The sequence below is a fragment of the Peromyscus eremicus genome, chromosome X, assembly GCF_949786415.1.
Source record: "Peromyscus eremicus chromosome X, PerEre_H2_v1, whole genome shotgun sequence".
NCBI classification, from domain to species: Eukaryota; Metazoa; Chordata; class Mammalia; order Rodentia; family Cricetidae; genus Peromyscus; species Peromyscus eremicus.
Genome location: NC_081439.1, coordinates 10,616,079 through 10,635,231, shown reverse-complemented (window position 1 = coordinate 10,635,231; position 19,153 = coordinate 10,616,079). Strand labels below are relative to the sequence as shown.

Sequence of the window (19,153 nt, the reverse complement as noted above, 5' to 3'; positions counted from 1 at the left end):
AACAAATTTAAAAACTTGGCAAATAGTCTCTCAGTTGTAGCAATTGATTTCATTTTCCAGTGTGATTGAATCACGAGATCTTTTTTCTTTCTGGAGTTTTTATGTGGTTTAAAGATTTAAATTTGTTATGGAAACAGGCCTTCAGTTGACCAATGATTAGCTAATTTCTGATAATAGAAAAGGAAACATATTGCCCCAAGGCTGCTGTTTTCATTTCCTCATACAAAGAAGAAGCACAGTGGAGGAGAGAGGCAGACCCAGCACACTCAACCTTTGCTACCATGGGGAACTGGGCTGTGAATGAGGGACTCTCCATCTTTGTCATTGTAAGTACCAACGACAGAGAAATTCTAAACTCTTTAACATGCTGGAGTTCTCTTGGGAGCCAAAATAGAGCAGTGGGTTTTCTTATCGTTGTTTGCTTAACAAATGTACTTACTCTGTGAACAAACATCTATTTAAATGTCATTAAAACTATGCATCAATGGCTCTCATTTCTCCTAGTTTATTTCTGAGTTACTAAGACTATGAAATTAGCCAGCATTTAACAGAGAGAATAAAAGACAGTTAGTACTAAAGATCTCGAATTCTGAGTTTTTTTAAATTACTCAGAGGTAAAATTTTCCACTTTTTATGTGATCTACTTAAAATGGTCAATTAAAACTTTACTGTTTCCTAAATAATATTTATTTATAGATTTCTTGGATGGGAAGGGACCTACCTTTATTTCAGTAATAACACCAAAATGACCAAAGTTCTCAAATTTCTTTTTAAAACAAGCACTTTTTTCCCCCCTATGAGGTCTGAACTGTAGTTACTTGTGAATTTTGCAACAAATCGAGATGAAAAACTTGAAATAAATTTAGACTCATACATATGCTGTATGTCTATTATATGTATTTATGTACATATAAAGTATGTCTATAATATGCAATTATATATAAACCTACTTATCTGGAGAAACAATTCTGGAAATAAGGTTGTGGCTAATTTTCAATTACACATTGATTTCTGTTCTGTACTCTTAAGTTAGTGTTCTCAGCAAAGCAATTAAGGATGAATTTGGAAGAAATGTGGTATCTAAATATCCTTGCCAAACAGCTAATGCAGCATGATATCAAAAATCGCTTATGAATGGAAGTTTGGTAAAAAAAATTTACCATGTAATGCATGGACTCTTTGAGTTCTGGAGATATAAATAAATTAATAGCACGAATAAAATTAAAACAACAAATATTTGATTGAAACATGGCTCATGCCAAACCAACATTCTAATGCAACATAGAACATGGGGATTTGAAACTGTAGTCCTGAGTACTTGCTACCATTTTAAGGGCATGTGACTCACCTAAGAAACGAGGTGAAATACAACTTTTATTCTAATTACAGTTTCCCCAGAAAGTAATCTTTGAAATTATGTATGCATAAAGATGAAAGTAAAGACATGGCTTAGAAATCTAGAGTTAAGGGGAGTGGCAGGGTAAGAAATGAAGTTTCTGTAGCACCTTCTTCGTAAAGAGAGACTGTTAGGAAGCATCCATGGGTATTTCATAGCTAGTATTAATAATAACTAATAATTTAATATTGAAAGAAAATCACTATGGAACTGAAGGTAGAAGACTGGGCAGTATCACCCCTTCATAAGGTTGTTGACATCAAATGCGAACTTAAAATCTAGAATGTTTACTTTTGTAAATTTCATGACCTTGACCCCCTTGCCCATGTTCAATATCCCCTCCTTTAAAAGTGAAGGAAAACTTACCAAATAGAATGGTAAGCTGTATGTGCTGCAAGTAGATGACTGACATCTGCGAGAGTGGAGCTCAGCTTCTACAGGTTGAGCCACCAACAATACCGTATTTCCATCTCTTCTCACTTTACTTCTCCATCATTGTTACCTCTCTGTCTGAGCTTAAGATGAAAAGAGGAGGAGAGAGAAGGAGATGAGACAGACTGTTATTAATTTAATATGTTGACCAAGTAGTGGAGTAATGATGCAAAACGATGAAGAAAGATAAAGTCAGCTACTGAAAAGTGGAGTGGCACTGGAATAGGAAAGAGCTGCCTCTAAGCTGATTGTGCTCAGCTCTGTAACCACCAATGTCAAAGTCTGAACTTGAGGGAAGTCCTGTCCTTCACTTGACTCCAGTGTCATATGGGATTTTTTTTTAATCATCTCTACCCATTTAGATTTATAAACCTCATCTGACTTTTTCTGTTTGTGCAGCTGGTGTGGTTGGGGTTGAATGTCTTCCTCTTTGTCCATTACTACAAGGTTTATGATGATGGACCTAAGTACTATTATACTCGAAAACTCCTTGGGGTAAGTAAACTTCTTCTTCTTCTTCTTTTTTTTTTTTTTTTTTTTTTTTTTTTTGAGACAGGGTTTCTCTGTGTAGCTTTGCGCCTGTCCTGGAACTCACTTGGTAGCCCAGGCTGGCCTCGAACTCACAGAGTTCCACCTGGCTCTGCTCCCTAGTGCAGCTTTTGTGGGGGGAGTAAGTAAACTACCTCATGCAAAATTGGCCAGTTCACACTTCTAGGCACATGTGCTCATATTTATTCCTTTCAAGATTTAAAAGAAATATTCTGACCAACCAAGACAACGTCATCAGTTTCATCCCCAATTGCAAATTCTTTGTCAAGAGTCTCTTAAGGCCTACCAGTGTAACAAACAAGTATGGCAGAGGGTCTAAGCTGCATCCCTGTCTAGCAATATGTACCAGGCTTAGCATAGGAATCTGTAGAATGGAAAGCCTACTGGGAGCCATCCATTCATCACACCATACAGTTGGTGTGACAACTGAAATTTTCTGTAATTTTTCCAAGGTAGATGGTTCATACCTTTTTTTTTGCATGGAGAAGCCCTCCTCCTAATGACACATGAAATGATCTTGAGAAAACCAACTTCAAGTTACATCTGGAGACTGGCAGGAACTTGTTTGTGTACTACAGCATTTCAGTAGGCCAGCAGAGTGGAGGTCCTTGAGTTTCTTTGAGTCTTTAAGTAATCTATTTCCTTGAATTGTCAGGTATCTATATCACAAATGAAAACAATTAGAACTGCAGCCACTCCCAGAGCACATAATTTGTTATATAATGCTGAAAATATTAATTGCTTACACTAATAATATGTTATAATCATATGTATAAGTATTATCAAACAATCATATGACATTATTAAAATTGTCTCTAATGTATTCATGCTGACCCTGTAGGTTGTAGAACAGGCAACTTCTTTAGATATGGCAAAACCAATTTTGCCCAAGTATTACACTATATCAACTTAAGTTACAGTTAAGGTCTGAATGCTAAGGGGACTTTGTTTAAAATCAAAGATCTAGTTTTGATACTGACCTCATGTTAATGGTACGCATGCTCAAAGATTTAGGAGGATGTAAACTTATGCATGCAACTTACCATGTACCAACTGTGTAAGGGGGGTGCTCAAAGGATAGGAGTGCTTGCTGCACAAGCATGAGGACGAGAGTTCAGTTCCCCAGCACCCATGTACAAAGGCAAGTGTGGCCACAGGCACCCAGAACCCCACTACTGGAAGGATAAGGCGGTAGTGGAGACAGTAGGATCCCTGGAGCATGCTGAACACCAGACTAGAGAAAAGACGGTGAGATCCTGGTTCAAGCTGAGACCTTGTCTCAATGGGATAAAGCAGAGAGCAACAGAAATATAGGAGGACACCTGATACTCTCCTCAAATGGAGAAAGGGGTGGAAAGGTCGATAAAGCACGCATACTAAAATTTAAAAGGTTTCGTCTGGGAGGTGGATAAACACAACTCAAAGTACATTCATTTCAACTTCTCTTCAGGTTTGAAACTTTAAAATGTTCAGTTGAGGTTAAAAGGCAGTTTCAGGTTAAAAGAAAGCACATCAGTGGACCCTAAGGAAGAAATCCTCTGCTCTGAAGGAAATTCTTTCCAGATGTCTTGAAGGAGCGTTTTTGGGGTCCCATGATAGACCTCCAGGGAAGAGGAATGTGGGTATTCTGCTCACGCAAGTCTCTCTACTCCCTATCCTCTCTCTTCTAGTCAGCACTGGCTCTGGCCAGGGCACCTGCAGCCTGCCTGAATTTCAACTGCATGCTGATCCTGCTGCCAGTGTGTCGAAATCTGCTCTCCTTCCTCAGGGGTTCCAGTGCGGTAAGACCAAATATTCTGTGGAGTGCCTCAAAGTTTCAATCCATCATGCCAAATGCTCTTTCTAAGGAAAAGCAAATAATGCTTTGTGAAGCTTCTCTTATGTAGAATATTTATGGGCTACACCATGTCCTATGCTGTAATATACATCATATACATATACCTATACACATATGAATATATATATATATATATATATATACACACACACACACACACACAATAGTATATATCAAATAATATATATTATACTATTTGAGGGTAGAGTTTCCTGGAGCAATCATTTAACTTGGAAATTTTAAGAAGCAGCTAAACAAACTATATATCAACAATAGTAATGAAGTAAACATACATGTATTAGGAGTATATGAGCCAGTGATATTTTGGAACTAACTGTTCAAGAATATTTTTTAAATTTTATCAGAAAAAAAAAACCATTTTCTGTGTAGCATCTCAAGCAAATTCAATCGATGCACAAAACAACATACTATAAGAAAATAAGAGCTGGGCGGTGGTGGCACACGCCTTTAATCCCAGCACTTGCGAGGCAGAGGCAGGAAGATCTCTCTGAGTTCGAGGCCCACCTGGGCTACAGAGTGAGTTCCAGGAAAGGCGCAAAGCTACACAGAAAAACCCTGTCTCAAAACAAAAACAAAAACAAAACAAAACGAAAAGAAAAGAAAAGAAAATAAAAGAAAAGAAAAGAAAAGAAAAGAAAAGAAAAAAGAAAACATGAGTAGGAATAGCTGATTCCTATGATGGCACAAGTCTATAATCCCAGCAATGAGGAGCCTGAGACAGACATATCTTAAGTTTGAGGCCATCCCATGCTATATAGTGAGTTCTAGGCCAGCATCAGCTACATAGTGAGATCCTTTTAAAAATAAAACAAAAATAAAGAAAAGCAAGCTAAGGAAATTTTAGCTCCATGGGATTGGAAGTTTCCGAGCTTTCTAAACGCCCAGAGCCCTCTTTGCCCTCACATCAAGATTTTAATGAGCACCTTGATATAGAAAGAGTATTTTTAACCTATAAGACTTTATATACACTTTTTTTTTTTTTGGTTTTTCGAGACAGGGTTTCTCTGTGTAGCTTTGCACCTTTCCTGGAACTCACTTGGTAGCCCAGGCTGACCTCAAACTCACAGAGATCCTCCTGGCTCTGCCTCCCGAGTGCTGGGATTAAAGGCGTGCGCCACCACCGCCCGGCAAGACTTTATATACACTTTTTTACTGGTAGTATTATATGAAGATGAAAATTAAGTCATTGTTATTTATTTATTTATTTATTTATTTATTTATTTGGTTTTTTGAGACAGAGTTTCTCTGTGTAGCTTTGTGCCTTTCCTGGAACTCGCTTTGAAGACCAGGCTGGCCTCGAACTCACAGAGATCCGCCTGGCTCTGTCTCCCAAGTGCTGGGATTAAAGGTGTGTGCCACCACTGCCCGGCTAAGTCATTGTTACTTATTTAGCACGTGTTCAAATAAATGTTTATGGTAGGTCCCATAAAACATTAAAATAAAGAGCCATGGAGGATCAAATAAGACAGAAATGACATTAGATGGGTCAGGGAATGCCAGGAAGGTTTCAGAAAGTAGCCTGAGAATGGGCATATGAGGCTATATCAACATCTAGAATTTATTGATGAAACAGAAAAATTTTCTATGTGGAGAAAATAGCATGGGCATACAAAAAAGCATAGAAAATGGTGAGAAAATCTGATTCTCAAAAATGAGAAATTTTATAATACTTTTTATTATTACCTTTTATTGTGTTCTATTTAAATGTATTTGTTGGGCAGGGTATGCAGCTCAGTGGTACAGTACTTGCCAACCATGCATGACACTGTAGGGTCAATTGCCAGTACCAAAAGAAACGCCAAGGTTGATATTTACCCAATGTATGAACTGATGGCTACATTGTTTTCCTTCGATGAATGTTGGTGTACTTGGAGAATGAAGATGAATATAAGTCAGGTTCTATCTGGCTTGGGAGAAAGAGGGATAGTATATTCTTTCATAAGAAGAAATGGGGAAATAGTGCACAGAATTGGGTAGGTTGAACATGTCACTCTCGCCAAGGACAGGCAGCATCATGAGCTTGATTGGGGGATATTTCTGTGGAACTAGCCTTTAAAACCTAATTATCAGCAAGACACTGCTTCACTTTGGAATTTTTTTAACTATTCCTGACCACATTGAAAGAATTTCTGAGAAATATTAGGGGTTAGTGCCCTCCTGGGACCTGGAGTTCAACAGCCAGTTCATCCTGCAGTATTGGTGTGCTCCAGATTCAGTGAGAAATTTTGCCTCAAAAATAAAATGGAAAATAGAGGGAGATACTTGCTATCGACCTCTGGCTAACACACAAACATGCCTACCCCATCCTCCCTCCCTCTCTCTCTCCTAAAATCTTAAAATATTTAAGTTAAAATCAATTTTAAAGGAAAACAGCAAGCAAACTCTTGTTTATGAGAGTACAGTAATTGTAATGGGTAAGTGTCTAAGACAGTGATTCTCACCCTTCCTAATGCTGAAGTCCTTTAATACAGTTCCTTATGTTGTGATGACCCAAACCATACAATTACTTTGTTGCTACTTTATAACTGTAATTTTGCTACTGTTATGAATCGTAACGTAAACATCCTGTGAAATGGGTCATGACCCACAGGTTGAGAACTACTGCTCTAAGCTAAGACTAGGGTAGAAAGCAGGGATTTTGCTGGGAAACTACAAGCTTAAATGTATAGCTAAAGGACTAATATTTCATCCGACAATTGCTGAATATATGAACTAGATTGTGAATTACAGGTACAACTTGCATTTCACTTTGCCTCCCTTTTCCTACTCATACAAAATTCATATTAGCCTAATGAAGAGTTTTTGTTTAAAAACATACAGCCCGCAAATTTGCTAAAATGAGATGAACAGACAAACTTTGATACTATCCACCTCTTTACAAAATACCATTTCATCTTAGACATATTCGCTAAACTCCACTCTAAGGGGTCTAATTTTACGTGAGGAGTCGGGAAAAGGGTGTGGCTCAGTAGCACAGCATTAACCTAACATGCAGGAGGCCCCGAGTCCCAGCTCCAGCACTGCAAATCCATATGCAGTTGAGCAAAATGACAGCAAACCAACAAATCAGACAGACAGACATAAATGAAGAATGTCAGCAAGTCCTTTGAAGTTCTCTGGAAAAGGGTCAGGTCCTTTAGCTCTGGAAAATACTGTGACAAAGCTCCTTTATCTAAGTCATTAATTCGATATGTCACAATTCTGCCTTGCAAACTGAGAGAACCCAGGACAAAAGGTAACAACAGCCCCTAGTGTTAGACATTGACCATCAGGCTTTCCGAATAATCTCCTGAATGGAAGACTCAGCGGAGATGAGATCTCACTGGATCGCAAGGCTGGTAGCCAAGCTATCCGCCCATCTTTTAAACAGTACAGGAGCCAGATGAAGACTTGCTGGATGAAGCCATTGCACAACAGCCTTTTGTTTTTATGGAGACATGATTTGGGTGCTTAAGAAAAATTCTCCTTGTCCCCATTTGAATGCTTTCTATTTAGAGGAAGTAAAGCCTGAGAAACAGGCAGTGTTTCACCAAGGCGGTCAGTTAAGAAATCCTGGTTACCCCACAACCCAAAGTTGCATTGCTTTGAGTGTCCGTGTCCCATGAGTAGCACATATAAAATGTCAATTTTGGGGCGTCTTGTGGCCCGCAGGTGAAGACCTTCATGAGGATCTTTAATAGCAGTGAGTGACAAGTTGGAGAAAAGCCCAACCCTGTAACTAGCTAGATCCTCCCACAAAAGAACAATTTCCCCCAGCCCTTTGTTATTTATTTACATTAGCATACAAAGTAATGGTTCTCCTTAGGGCATTTTCGTACATCCTTGGTTCTGGTTGATCGCGTCTCCACTACCCCCTCTCCCCATCTCTCTGCCATGCATCCCCATTCATACTCTTCCTTCCTAGAACTGCTCTTCATGCTTTCGTACCACTAGTCTGTTACCCTTCCCCCTCCCCCTCCCCCGGAAGCAATGGCCTGCTCCAGGTATGGCATGCCCTTCTCTCTGAGATTGGCAGTCTGAAATGTGAACTTTGAAAAACGACGAAACTGCTTTTCTGATTGAGATTTAAATGAATGAATATGCTGTGATTCATGTCGGAAATTGTAACCGCCACAGCTCACTGAAGCTCCATAGAACTCATGTCAGGGGAGTGAGATGGGAACACAATTAAATGGGAGTATTGGGTTGAAAGCCAGGTAATTGTGATCCTTTTGATTTTCAATGTGTCAACTAAACATCTGTAACTGTCCCTGCGGCTCTGTTTAAAATGAGTATTTGAACCTGCTAAATAACCTCCTCTAGAAATGATAAGGATATAACAATTTCAAGAACTTGTTAATGGGACACTGTGCTAACTAAACATCCACAGAATTTCTGATCAGTTTTAGAGGTCTGAATCATTCAGACTTGGGTTTCTGATTACCCAGGGGAAAAAGCTCTCTGGCTGTGTATCCTTACCCCTCTCCAAAAAAAAAAAAAAGAAAGAAAGAAAAAGGGTAAAGGTTCTCAGCTAGCTTTGTTGAGGGAGATGGGAAAAAGATAGGCCTAAACATACGGAAGTCCTTGGTGAACTTTTAATAACCTCACTTGGATGTGTAGAAACACATTTCTGACTTGTGACCCATCCTAATCTTCAGGTCAGAATGAAACAGGAAGGTTAAAAGGTAAGGTCTTTTGCCTTGTACAGGCTCAGAGTCAGAGGGCCTCATCATGGCTGTCTCGAACCGTGTGGCCTCCTAGAGGGACTCCCTTGTGCTTTCTGCCTCAGGAACAATTTAGCAGGAAAGCAGGTCATAGGATGCAAATTTACACGTCAATACGCCCTGCTAGGAAGGGCTGTAGTTCAGTGGTGAGGAACATGCCAAGGAGGAAAGGCCGCACATTCCATCTCCAGTGTTGGAAAACAGAAGAACAATGAATGACCACACTTTTATTAAACATCTACTGGTTGAGTTTGTCAATGTTGAGTTGACACCCCAGTGGAGGTCTTTCTATACATTAATAACTGGAGACACGGAGTGAGGAAGGGCAGATGGCCACAAGCGTAAGGAGCTTAGAGTCGTGTGGAAGCGATATAGAATAGCCATGGGATTTCAAAAGTATAAGGAGTACCATAAAAAGTGTTATCATTCATAGTTATCACATATTTTTCCTGCCGCATGTATGCCATGGCTGACTGTTTCTTCACCTGAGATCTGTAGGTGGATGTAAGGACAGCTCTTGACATTTTACCTAAAGTGCTTGTAAATATGTAATGCAAACACAATCAGACCAAGTATACATAAACTAGAGCTACAAAAGCTCACAATATACCCTATTCAATATTGACTTCATTTTAGTTCCACTTTTCATTATTTTGAAATTCAGTTTCAATAGAGCATAGAAATTTGCCAGGATGTCCCAACAATTGCCCTTGCATTAAAATGAGAATTTGTTGAAATTGGGCAAGGCCCTCTGTGACAGTAACAGAGAAACTTCCCTTTAGAAGTCAGTGGACAAAGGCAAAGAGGTGGTTCCCTGAGGAAGCTGTGAGGCGTGATGACAGCTTGTCTGTTTGGGAGACGGCTGGTAACAATTCAAAGCACAGAAATGGTATCTGTAGGGTGAGGAGGAAGAGAAAGGACCCAGACAATCAAAGACAGTAAAGCTCTTCTTCCAACTTCACCAGCTTATCATCGTGCCTCGTTTTCAGGAAGTGGTGAGGAGATCATTCTCTTGAAAGCTCAGCATCAGCATGACTTGTGGCTTTCTTTAGGGTGGCTTGCCATTCCTGAGCACACTGACGACTGCGGTTAGGAAAAATGAAGGATTGCCGCTGCCCTGATGGGACCTGTTCCATTGACTCACCCGTTACTCTGTTTGAATAAACTCTTCTTTGCGTTAACTAGATGTTAGGATAGAATGCTTATCTTTGAATAGACACTCTATTACCAAATCATAGCTCTCCATTGTTCTGACACTGCATTTATCTTTTCTAAGTGTTTGTGTCAAAGGTTGGTTAGGGACATCAACATCTATTATTTCTCAAATTTTATTGATGCTAATGAGAGTGATAAAGACAGAGCTATGGAGATGACGTAGAAAGCTCAACAAAGCCATATTATTTCTCTTCAGATTTGTTATGATATGGGAGGAGCTAGTGAATTTTTTTTCAATCTCCCTTCAAGACAATAGAAAATAAGCAGTGGCAAATGTAGATAGGCTTAATGATCTTATTGTCAAGGCAATAAAAAGTGTGCTCCATTTGGGTGACCAAGTAATTATTAAAGAAAAATTGGCAAGTACATAGCATGGTCATCTTTGTACAGGATACTTGCCCTGTAGCTGGAGAGCCGGGGTACATTAGATGAGAAGTTCGTTACACAATGATGCAAAATAACATCAAATTCTAATGAAACATCTCTCAATGAATACATGCCTCCTAGAGAAGAACTTCGATGTTTATCTAGGTGAGAAAATTGTCCTACAGCTAAGTGGTAGGTCTGTGACTCACCATAGACACACGTGGAGGCAAAACTTACTTTCAAATGTAATTCATTACTGCTTTCAACTATGCTAATTCCCATCCTGTGATTCTTTATTTGGTTTTGGTTTTTTGAGAGAGTTTCTCTGTGTAACAGCCCTGGCTGTTCTGGAACTCACTTTTCAAACTAGGTTGGCCTCGAACTCACAGAGGTCTGCCTGCCTCTGCCTCCCGAGTGCTCAGATTAAAGGCCCATGCCACCACTGCCCAAGAGTCCAATCCAGTTTACCACTCCAGGAAGGATGCTATTAGTTATCTACTCCTGTGCAATAAATCACAAATGCAATAGTTTTAAACAACCCTCATTTACAAGCTGCAAGTTGTGGCAAGCAGAGGTCCAGCACCCTGTGATTGACTTTTCTACTCGGCATTCTATGAAACTGAGATTCAAAAAATGTTTGCTGGACTGAGAGGAAATGAGTGTACCTTGAAAATGGATTAGAATATTCTTCTGAAAGTCTGAGCTCAGAGATAGAGTATGTTTCCAGCATGCATAAGGCCCTCGGTTCCATCCTCAGCTCTGTACAACAAAATAAAATACAACAAACCAAAAACCCCTTTCTGAGCTCCTTCTTAGCAAACTTCCATTCATTACAGTTGCTGGTCTGTGGTCCCTGTTTCCCTGCTAGCAGTTATCCCATGGCCACTTTTGGACCCCACAGGTCCCACCACCTCCCTGCCATGTACCTGTCTCCATCCTCCAGGCAGCAACAGTACCTTACATCTTTCTGGTATTTCAAATCCCTGACTTCCTCCACTTGGGACATCTAAGACCTAGATTTCAAGTTTATGTAATAGTGTCAGATACCTGGAAAAAATCTCCCTCTTTAGGTCAATTTTGAACTTTACATCTGCAGAGTCCATTTTATCATATAGTCTAACAAAATCACACATCCTAGTCACAGGTCCCATCCAAAGTCAAGGGAGAAGATTGTTCAAGATGATTACAAATCATTCCAGAATTCTGCCTACCAGAAGTACTCTTAAAAACTGAAGGAATGTGGCAGTTAAGAAACAGGAGGTTGGGCTAGAGCGAAGGTTCAGCGGTTAAGAGCACTAGCCCTTCTTCCAACGAACCCAGGTTCAATTCCCAGCACCCACATGGCAGTTCACAACTGTCTGTAATTCCAATTCCAGGGGATCTGGCAGCCTTATTGGGCAAAACCCCGATGGACATAAAAAACAAACAGGAGGCTGTTTCCTTAAAACTATAAAGGAGTTCCCTGGTCTGAATGAAGCCACCGTTAAAGCACAGTGGTAGCTGAATGATAATATGCCCTTTATTGGTTTCTTTCCATTCTAGTCTTCATTTTTCTATTAATTTTTTAAATTAATTTTACATACCAACCACAGATCCCCCTCTCATCCCTCCTCCAGCTCCCCACGACTCACCCCTCATCCCCTCCTCCAACAAGGTAAGTTCTCCCATAGGGGGACAGCTAAGCCTGGCACATTCAGTTGAGGCAGGACCAAGCCCCTTCCCGCTGCATCAAGGGTGAGCAAGGTGTCTGACCATAGGTAATGAGATCTAGAAAGCTAGCTCATGCGCCAGGGATAGATCCCAATCCCACTGCCAGGGGCCTCTCAAACACACCTGTCTACACAACTGTCTCGATTAAGCAGAAGGTCTAGTCCAGTCCCACGCAAGTTTCACAGCTGTTCGTCTAAAGTTCGTGAGTTCCTTTGAGCTTGGTTCAGTTGTCTCTGTAGATTTTTCCATCATGATCTTGATGTCCTAGCTCATAGAATCCCTCTTTTGTTTCTTCGACTGGACTCCCGGAGCTCGGCCTGGTGCATGGTTGTGGATCTCTGCATCTGCTTCCATCAGTTACTGGATAAAGGCTCTATGATGACAGAGTATTCACCAATCTGATTACAGGAGTAGGCCAGTTCAGGCACCCTCTCCACTAGTAGTCTGGGGTCATCCTTGTGGATTCCTGGGAACTTCCCTACCACCAGGTTTCTCCTTTGCCCCGTAATGTCTCTCTCTATCAAGATATCTCTTTCCTTGCTCTCCCACTCTTCTCCTGTTCCAGCTCAACCATCTTGTTCCCTCATGTTCTCATTCACCATCCCCTACCCTCTTTTGCCCCCACCATATACAGCTTACTCAGTGGGATCTCCCTTCCCAAGGCAATCCTCTTAGGGTCCTCCTTGTTTCCTAGCTTCTCTGGAGTTGTGGGTTGCAGTCTGATTATCCTTTGCTTTATATCTAGTATCCACTTATGCATGAGTACATGCCATGTTTGTCTTTCTGAGTCTGGGTTACCTCACTCAGGATGATATTTTCTACTTCCATTCATTTGTCTGCGAATTTCATGATGCTATTGTTTTTTATGGCTGTGTAATACTCCATTGTGTAGATACACCACATTTTCTTCATCCATTCTTCGGTTGAGGGGCATCTAGGTTGTTTCCAGGTTCTGGCTATTATAAATAATGGGAATCAATCCACCTCAAGATCCAGCTATACCACTCTTGAGCATATACCCAAGACATATACACAAGGACACATGCTCAACTATGTTCACAGCAGCATTATTTGATTATGTGAGGATAAAACTCTATTTTAACCATCAGCTAGGGTTTGCTTTCTCTGCTTTGAGCACTGACTTGACTCCAGATTCAAATCCATGCACTCTGACATATGGAGGTGAGCCAAATACACTGGACCCACTTCTAGTCTGAATGTTAAGGTATCATATAAATTACTGCACTGTTGATACAGTTCTAAGATGGTCTGGGTTGAACTCCCATCTCTGTCACTTACTGGCTGTATCACATAAGGCAGGAACATCATCTTTGTTTCCTCGGCTGTAGGTAATGGTCCCTTTTTAATAAAACTGACATAAGAGTGAGAATGAAGTGAGCCAATATATGTAAAAGGCTTAAAGAAGCTCTTCCATGAGCTTTCAGTACTGTTACTATAATTATTATTAAGTACTATTATTATTATTATTATTATATGACAATGATCTTCCTTGTAATGTCTCTGACTAACCCACTTCCCTCCTTCTATAGTGTATATGAGCAATTGGGTTGAAGACCTATTCACTTGTTCTAGAATTGTTCACTCATCTTTGTCCCCACCAGACTCCTAGGAATGCAACTGTAGGCCAACACTTTATGAATTTCTAGATCCCTTGTTTATTAAATAAATTAATCATGACTAGAAATATGTTTGTCAAAATTCAAAACTTTATACAATGACAAAGGTATTTGAGAGAGGGCTTCATGTCATCAGTATGAGAACAGGAGACATATTACTTAAGCTTGCTGTTTGAACTGGGCGAAATGACTACCTCTATCAGTTTTCTAATCAACCAAATGGATGGAAATATATCCTTGTAGAGTGGTGATGAGAATTACATGAAATGATGCATGGAGAGTGTCTGGGACATAGAAAGCTTTCACATTAACTATTTCTACCATTCTCTTTTCATCCAAAGTGTTGCTCAACAAGAATTCGAAGACAACTGGATCGGAACCTCACTTTCCATAAAATGGTAGCATGGATGATAGCACTTCACACTGGTAAGTTTTGAAAGACATTTGAAATGCAAACAAGTTGTAACAGAAGCCCCCTCTATTCTTGGATACATGTGTGTATCAGACTCTACAACTCCATTATGTTGTGGTCAGATGAGTTCAGTTCAAAAGCATTCAAATTCAATTTCCTGATTTTAGGATTCACACCTATGGTGGTTTTTTTTTTAAACCATAAGATATTCCTATATAAATAAAATAACAACATGTCATAGAATCTGCCCTCATATCCTCACCATTTCCTATTATATTAGTATAAAAATGTTTGTTAGTGAACACACAAAACTTTTTATTCCTTCTCCTGAATCGCTTTGCTACAAGTGTGGACTTTGTGGATTTTTGCAGTAAACCTACAGAAATATGAGCTATACATTGAAAATCTCTAAGAAACTCCTTAAGATACTTTAGTGATTATTCTTATCTCATCATATATTGTAGACAATGTGTTTTACATGTAATGTGTTCTGTTATCACTGTTGGGTTGTAGGTGTTGTTGCAACAAAGAATGTGCCTAAAACTTAGGCACTCTTCATGGATTCACTTAAATAATTTATTTTGCCAGAAAGTAGACACAAACAGTAATGAACAAAAAAGGCTTTTAGTCTGCCTGTGAGGAGGCTGTCTCTTACCTGATGAAAATGAGCTCAGTTTAGAGGTGTTTAACTGGGTTCCTCCTCTACCAGATTGTGTAGGACTTTGAGTTGTGGTAAATGAAATGGTTGGTATGTAAAATTAAAAAAAAAAAACTTCTAATAAAAAATGCTTCAAAAGGAATGACTGATGCTATCCTGTTAGAAAGTAGCATACTCTACTAGGAAGAATGCAGATACAGGGGCCACACAGCTTGGATGTAATTCCTAAGTCAGCTGCTTCTTGGCTAGGTGACCTTGAGCAAGGTCTTAAAGCAGTCTATGCCCTAATGAGCTGATATGAAATGTACTTAGATCATTGGTTTAATATGTGGACTGAGTAATTGTAAAGCACTTATAACAGTGTCAGGCCCCTAGGAAGCTCTAGGCAAGTGATAATGAAATCATCAGTGCAGTTTCTTTTTAACTTAAGAGATTCATGCTGTTGACCATCAGCTTGTATTAATTTGATTACGTTTGTCTCTGTTCTCTGGAGGTGATTTAGCAGCCATCACATGAGTTCTTTCCTCACTTAAGCACAAATCCGTTAGGGAAAAAGAGTGGATGTGGATACATCAAATGTATAATCTTTAGAAATTGGTTGGATCTTCAGAACTGTTAGTTCAACACCTTCATTTTACAAATGATGGAACCAATACCAGAGAGGCTGTATGATTTTCCCATAGTCACACAGGCAGAAAGAAGCTGGCCTATTAGAAGTGTCTTGCTTCACTGGTTATTGGGACCCAGTTCTAGTTTACAGCATCCTAGACCACATCCCGTTGTTTCGCTTGAGAGTCAGAGGATGTGGCCAGGAACCTAGATTCTAATAATGTTCATACTTCTCCTCCTCTTTGTTTCTCTTCTCTGCCCTCTTCAGCGATCCACACCATTGCACATCTGTTCAATGTGGAGTGGTGTGTGAATGCCAGAGTCAACAATTCTGACCCATATTCAGTTGCACTCTCTGAAATTGGTGACAAGGACCATGAAGAGTATCTCAATTTTGCTAGAGAAAAAATCAAGGTAAGCCTCCCCTTCTCTGATCCAGATGTTTGCTGGGCTATGAAAGCAGAGAACAATGAAAAGCTATAATTTGTCCCTTAAAGTCAACAATGAAAGTTTGCTAATGGCTTAGAATGTGAGTGTAAAGAAAATGTCTCCTACCTTCTTGGTCCCATGCGCACAGACTGCTCAGGTATTTCCTGAATCCTTGGGCTCTCTTGGAGACATTTTGTATGCAGATCCTGTAGTAACTCATACTCACCCATGATTGTGCACACCAATAAAATAAAGCAAGAGATTCATGTCCAATCAAAGTTGGGCTTACAATGAAAGAGATCTCATACCTTAAAGAAGTCCGAGTGAATACCTGCAGATAATGTTATGAGGGATTTGCTAGGCAACTTAGGCTTGCATTAGATGATTTGAGAGAGGATTTAAGAAAGCTAGTATTTGTTTAAATTGTATATGATCAGGAATTTGGGGTAGTTCTGGGATTACTATCTTACTTATTTTTCTGGGAGGCAGAAAGAACAGGGCTATCTGTAATAGGCAAAGAACCCATGTTTTGTCTAGATGCAAGTATGGTTTCAGAACAGTCTTGTTTTTTATTTTTAAAGATTTATTTATTTAATTATTTTTGTGAGCAAAAAATACCTCATGGTTATTCATAAGCTCTCATTCTATGAGTTCCTGAACCTTCTTCCACACAGAAAGGAGCTCAGGTCATTTTTATGAACCTCATGGCTTAGGAAGATAGTTAAATTTCCCATTGAATTTCAAACACATTTTCTGAGTTTAGAAAAACTGCTACAAGACAAAAAAAAAAACCTTTAATTTTCCCATATCAAACTGAAATAAGAAAAATTGGAATGGTCCATAAATTCTTTTTCTGTGATACCATGGATAATTTTTCTTTCCGTTGTTCATTGTTTGCCCAATGATGTATAAGGATGACAATTTGGACGCATTAGTTGAACTGGGTCACTTTGTTTTGGATCTGTGCTTACTCCAGAGTATCTTCCTTTTCAGTCACTTAAGCCTGTCTCCTCTTCTAAGGACTGCCTTGAGGCCGCCAGTATTCTCTGCCTAAGGATGAGATCTGAAGGGATCTGCAGTTACTTCTCCCTGAGAAGCCTTTGACAAATAACTGATGAATGCAGGCCGTGAAGTGCAGCTTTTTCCCCTTTAGTCAGTACAAATGCTGAGGTATAGGTCACTCTCAGACTGCTTTGTCTATGTCTGAGCATATGAAATTGTCTCATCCTTATTCAATAGAATTCAGTGATACTGGAGACAAAACAAACAAAATGAAAGAAAGCAGGAACCGTGTCACAGGGCATAGCTTCAGCCTGACCCTGTGCATCTCTGTGTACCACAGCCTGCTCTTTCCAACTGAGAAGAGATCTGGCCTAGACCTTTTACCATTTTTTTATTTTTCATTTCCTGAAAAGTGGACAAAATGAGAGAACATCTATAAGGCCAAGTTAAAGCTAGCCCCGTGAGATGTTGTCTTTCTTTCTCCTTGACTGACTTTCTCTTTTTCTCTGACCCATTCCTTCTTTGCTGAGAAGCTTCTCTTGGAACGCCTCGTTTCTAAGTGCCTTGCCCATGAACTCTCATCTCAGGGTACACTCATGGTGAGCCCAGCCTCAGATAGCAGGTATTCTCAGACTTCGTTGACCAACTAAGTACTGTGACATTTCCAAATCAAAGAGATAGAGAACCTAGGACGCTTTGAGGACATCTTTTACTAGGTCAGTCCTTTATAGCTGAACTCCATTAGAATCATCTGAATGTAACTATGACTCCTCAACAATGTAAGACTGTTTAAATTTGGAAACCTCAACACAATATCTCTCTGAGAGATATGATGAGACTAGCCAAGGGACAAGAAATGCCTTTTTCTAAATAGCTTGAAAATGGACACTCCTTCAGTTACGAACCTACATGTTTCTATTTTTCCAGAACCCTGAAGGGGGCCTGTATGTGGCCGTGACTCGGTTGGCTGGCATCACAGGAATTGTCATCACACTGTGTCTCATATTAATTATCACATCCTCTACCAAAACCATCCGGAGGTCTTACTTTGAAGTGTTCTGGTATACACACCATCTCTTTGTGATCTTCTTCATCGGCCTTGCCATCCATGGAGCTGAGTGAGTTTTCTAAGTCCATTGCCAAAGACTTTGGGTTTCACTTTCTAGATATATTGCCCAGTGAGAGACACAGTTACTTCCTTGCTTTTGTGTGGTCAGCTTTTCTGCTGAGGGAATGGAATATGACAGCAGAGGTCAGTCAAAAGAAACAGCAACATTTTTGCTTTCGTGGTTTACCTATCTAATTCCTGATGCAGTTACTTCAAATAAGCTTGAAACATACACCCAGTGTGTAAAATATACTGGCTATGGTTAGTTTCAAGGCCACTGTGTATGATTGTGTAGATTGTCCACTACAAATTGCTGCCTAAAGAGGAGGAAGCTAGTCTACCCTCTGTTGGTCATACCTTATTGAAAGCATTGATAGGCTCTTGGATGCCCACCACATTGTTTCTCTGGGTAAATCACAAGTAGGTTAGGCAAAAATCCCAAAGTAAAAGAGCTAGTGATTAATCAGTTGAAGAGATTTTCTGTCGTCCAGCTGATTTTGGTTTAAGCAAATAATCATTACTGATTGCCTACTGGGTATGAGGATCTATCTCAGGAACTGTGGAGGAATGCTAGCTAGAAAAATACATGGGCATTGCCTTCAAACTTTTGGATATGATAAAAGTAATAACTTCTACCTAGCTCTGTATCAGGTGCTAAGAACTTGACATTCAACGTTTTTTTTTAACCCTTCTAATGTATAGATGTGGAACCCCAAAGTAAAAATGGTAAAATATGTGGGCCAAGCCACCCCCAGCTAGCGTGTAGCCTAGAGAACAGGTGGTCTAGAGTGGGCTGTGGTGAACACTCCCATAAAGACACACAGTGCTTGATTATATGCTTGGAAAAACATCTGCTTTACTATCAAGTTTCATTTTCCTACTCTTTCACACCACCTGCACATAAAAGCCAAGCCCAGGGAAGTTCCATGGTGTGTATAGAGTTCCAGGAATGTAAGGGCGGGGAAAGTAAATATGCAAAACTCAAGCCAAGTAACCTAGGGGTGACCAAGTCTTGAGAGTGAAAAGAGGAAGGATGAGAAGAAGCAACTGTGGCCAACTTCTGTGCGCA

General features: G+C 39.9%; 1 protein-coding gene across 1 annotated transcript in view; it reads left to right on the top strand.

Annotated features, from left to right (window-relative positions):
* Positions 1 to 228: 228 nt before the first annotated feature.
* Positions 229 to 19,153, top strand: part of LOC131899011 (cytochrome b-245 heavy chain) — a 37,308-nt gene continuing 18,383 nt past the window's right edge. Inside the window, exons 1-6 of the mRNA XM_059250344.1 lie at positions 229 to 326; positions 2,228 to 2,323; positions 4,048 to 4,158; positions 14,208 to 14,292; positions 15,814 to 15,959; positions 17,904 to 18,094. Of these exons, the coding sequence (XP_059106327.1) occupies positions 282 to 326; positions 2,228 to 2,323; positions 4,048 to 4,158; positions 14,208 to 14,292; positions 15,814 to 15,959; positions 17,904 to 18,094 (674 nt within the window). The 5' untranslated portion in view covers positions 229 to 281. The remainder of the gene's footprint in view (positions 327 to 2,227; positions 2,324 to 4,047; positions 4,159 to 14,207; positions 14,293 to 15,813; positions 15,960 to 17,903; positions 18,095 to 19,153) is intronic.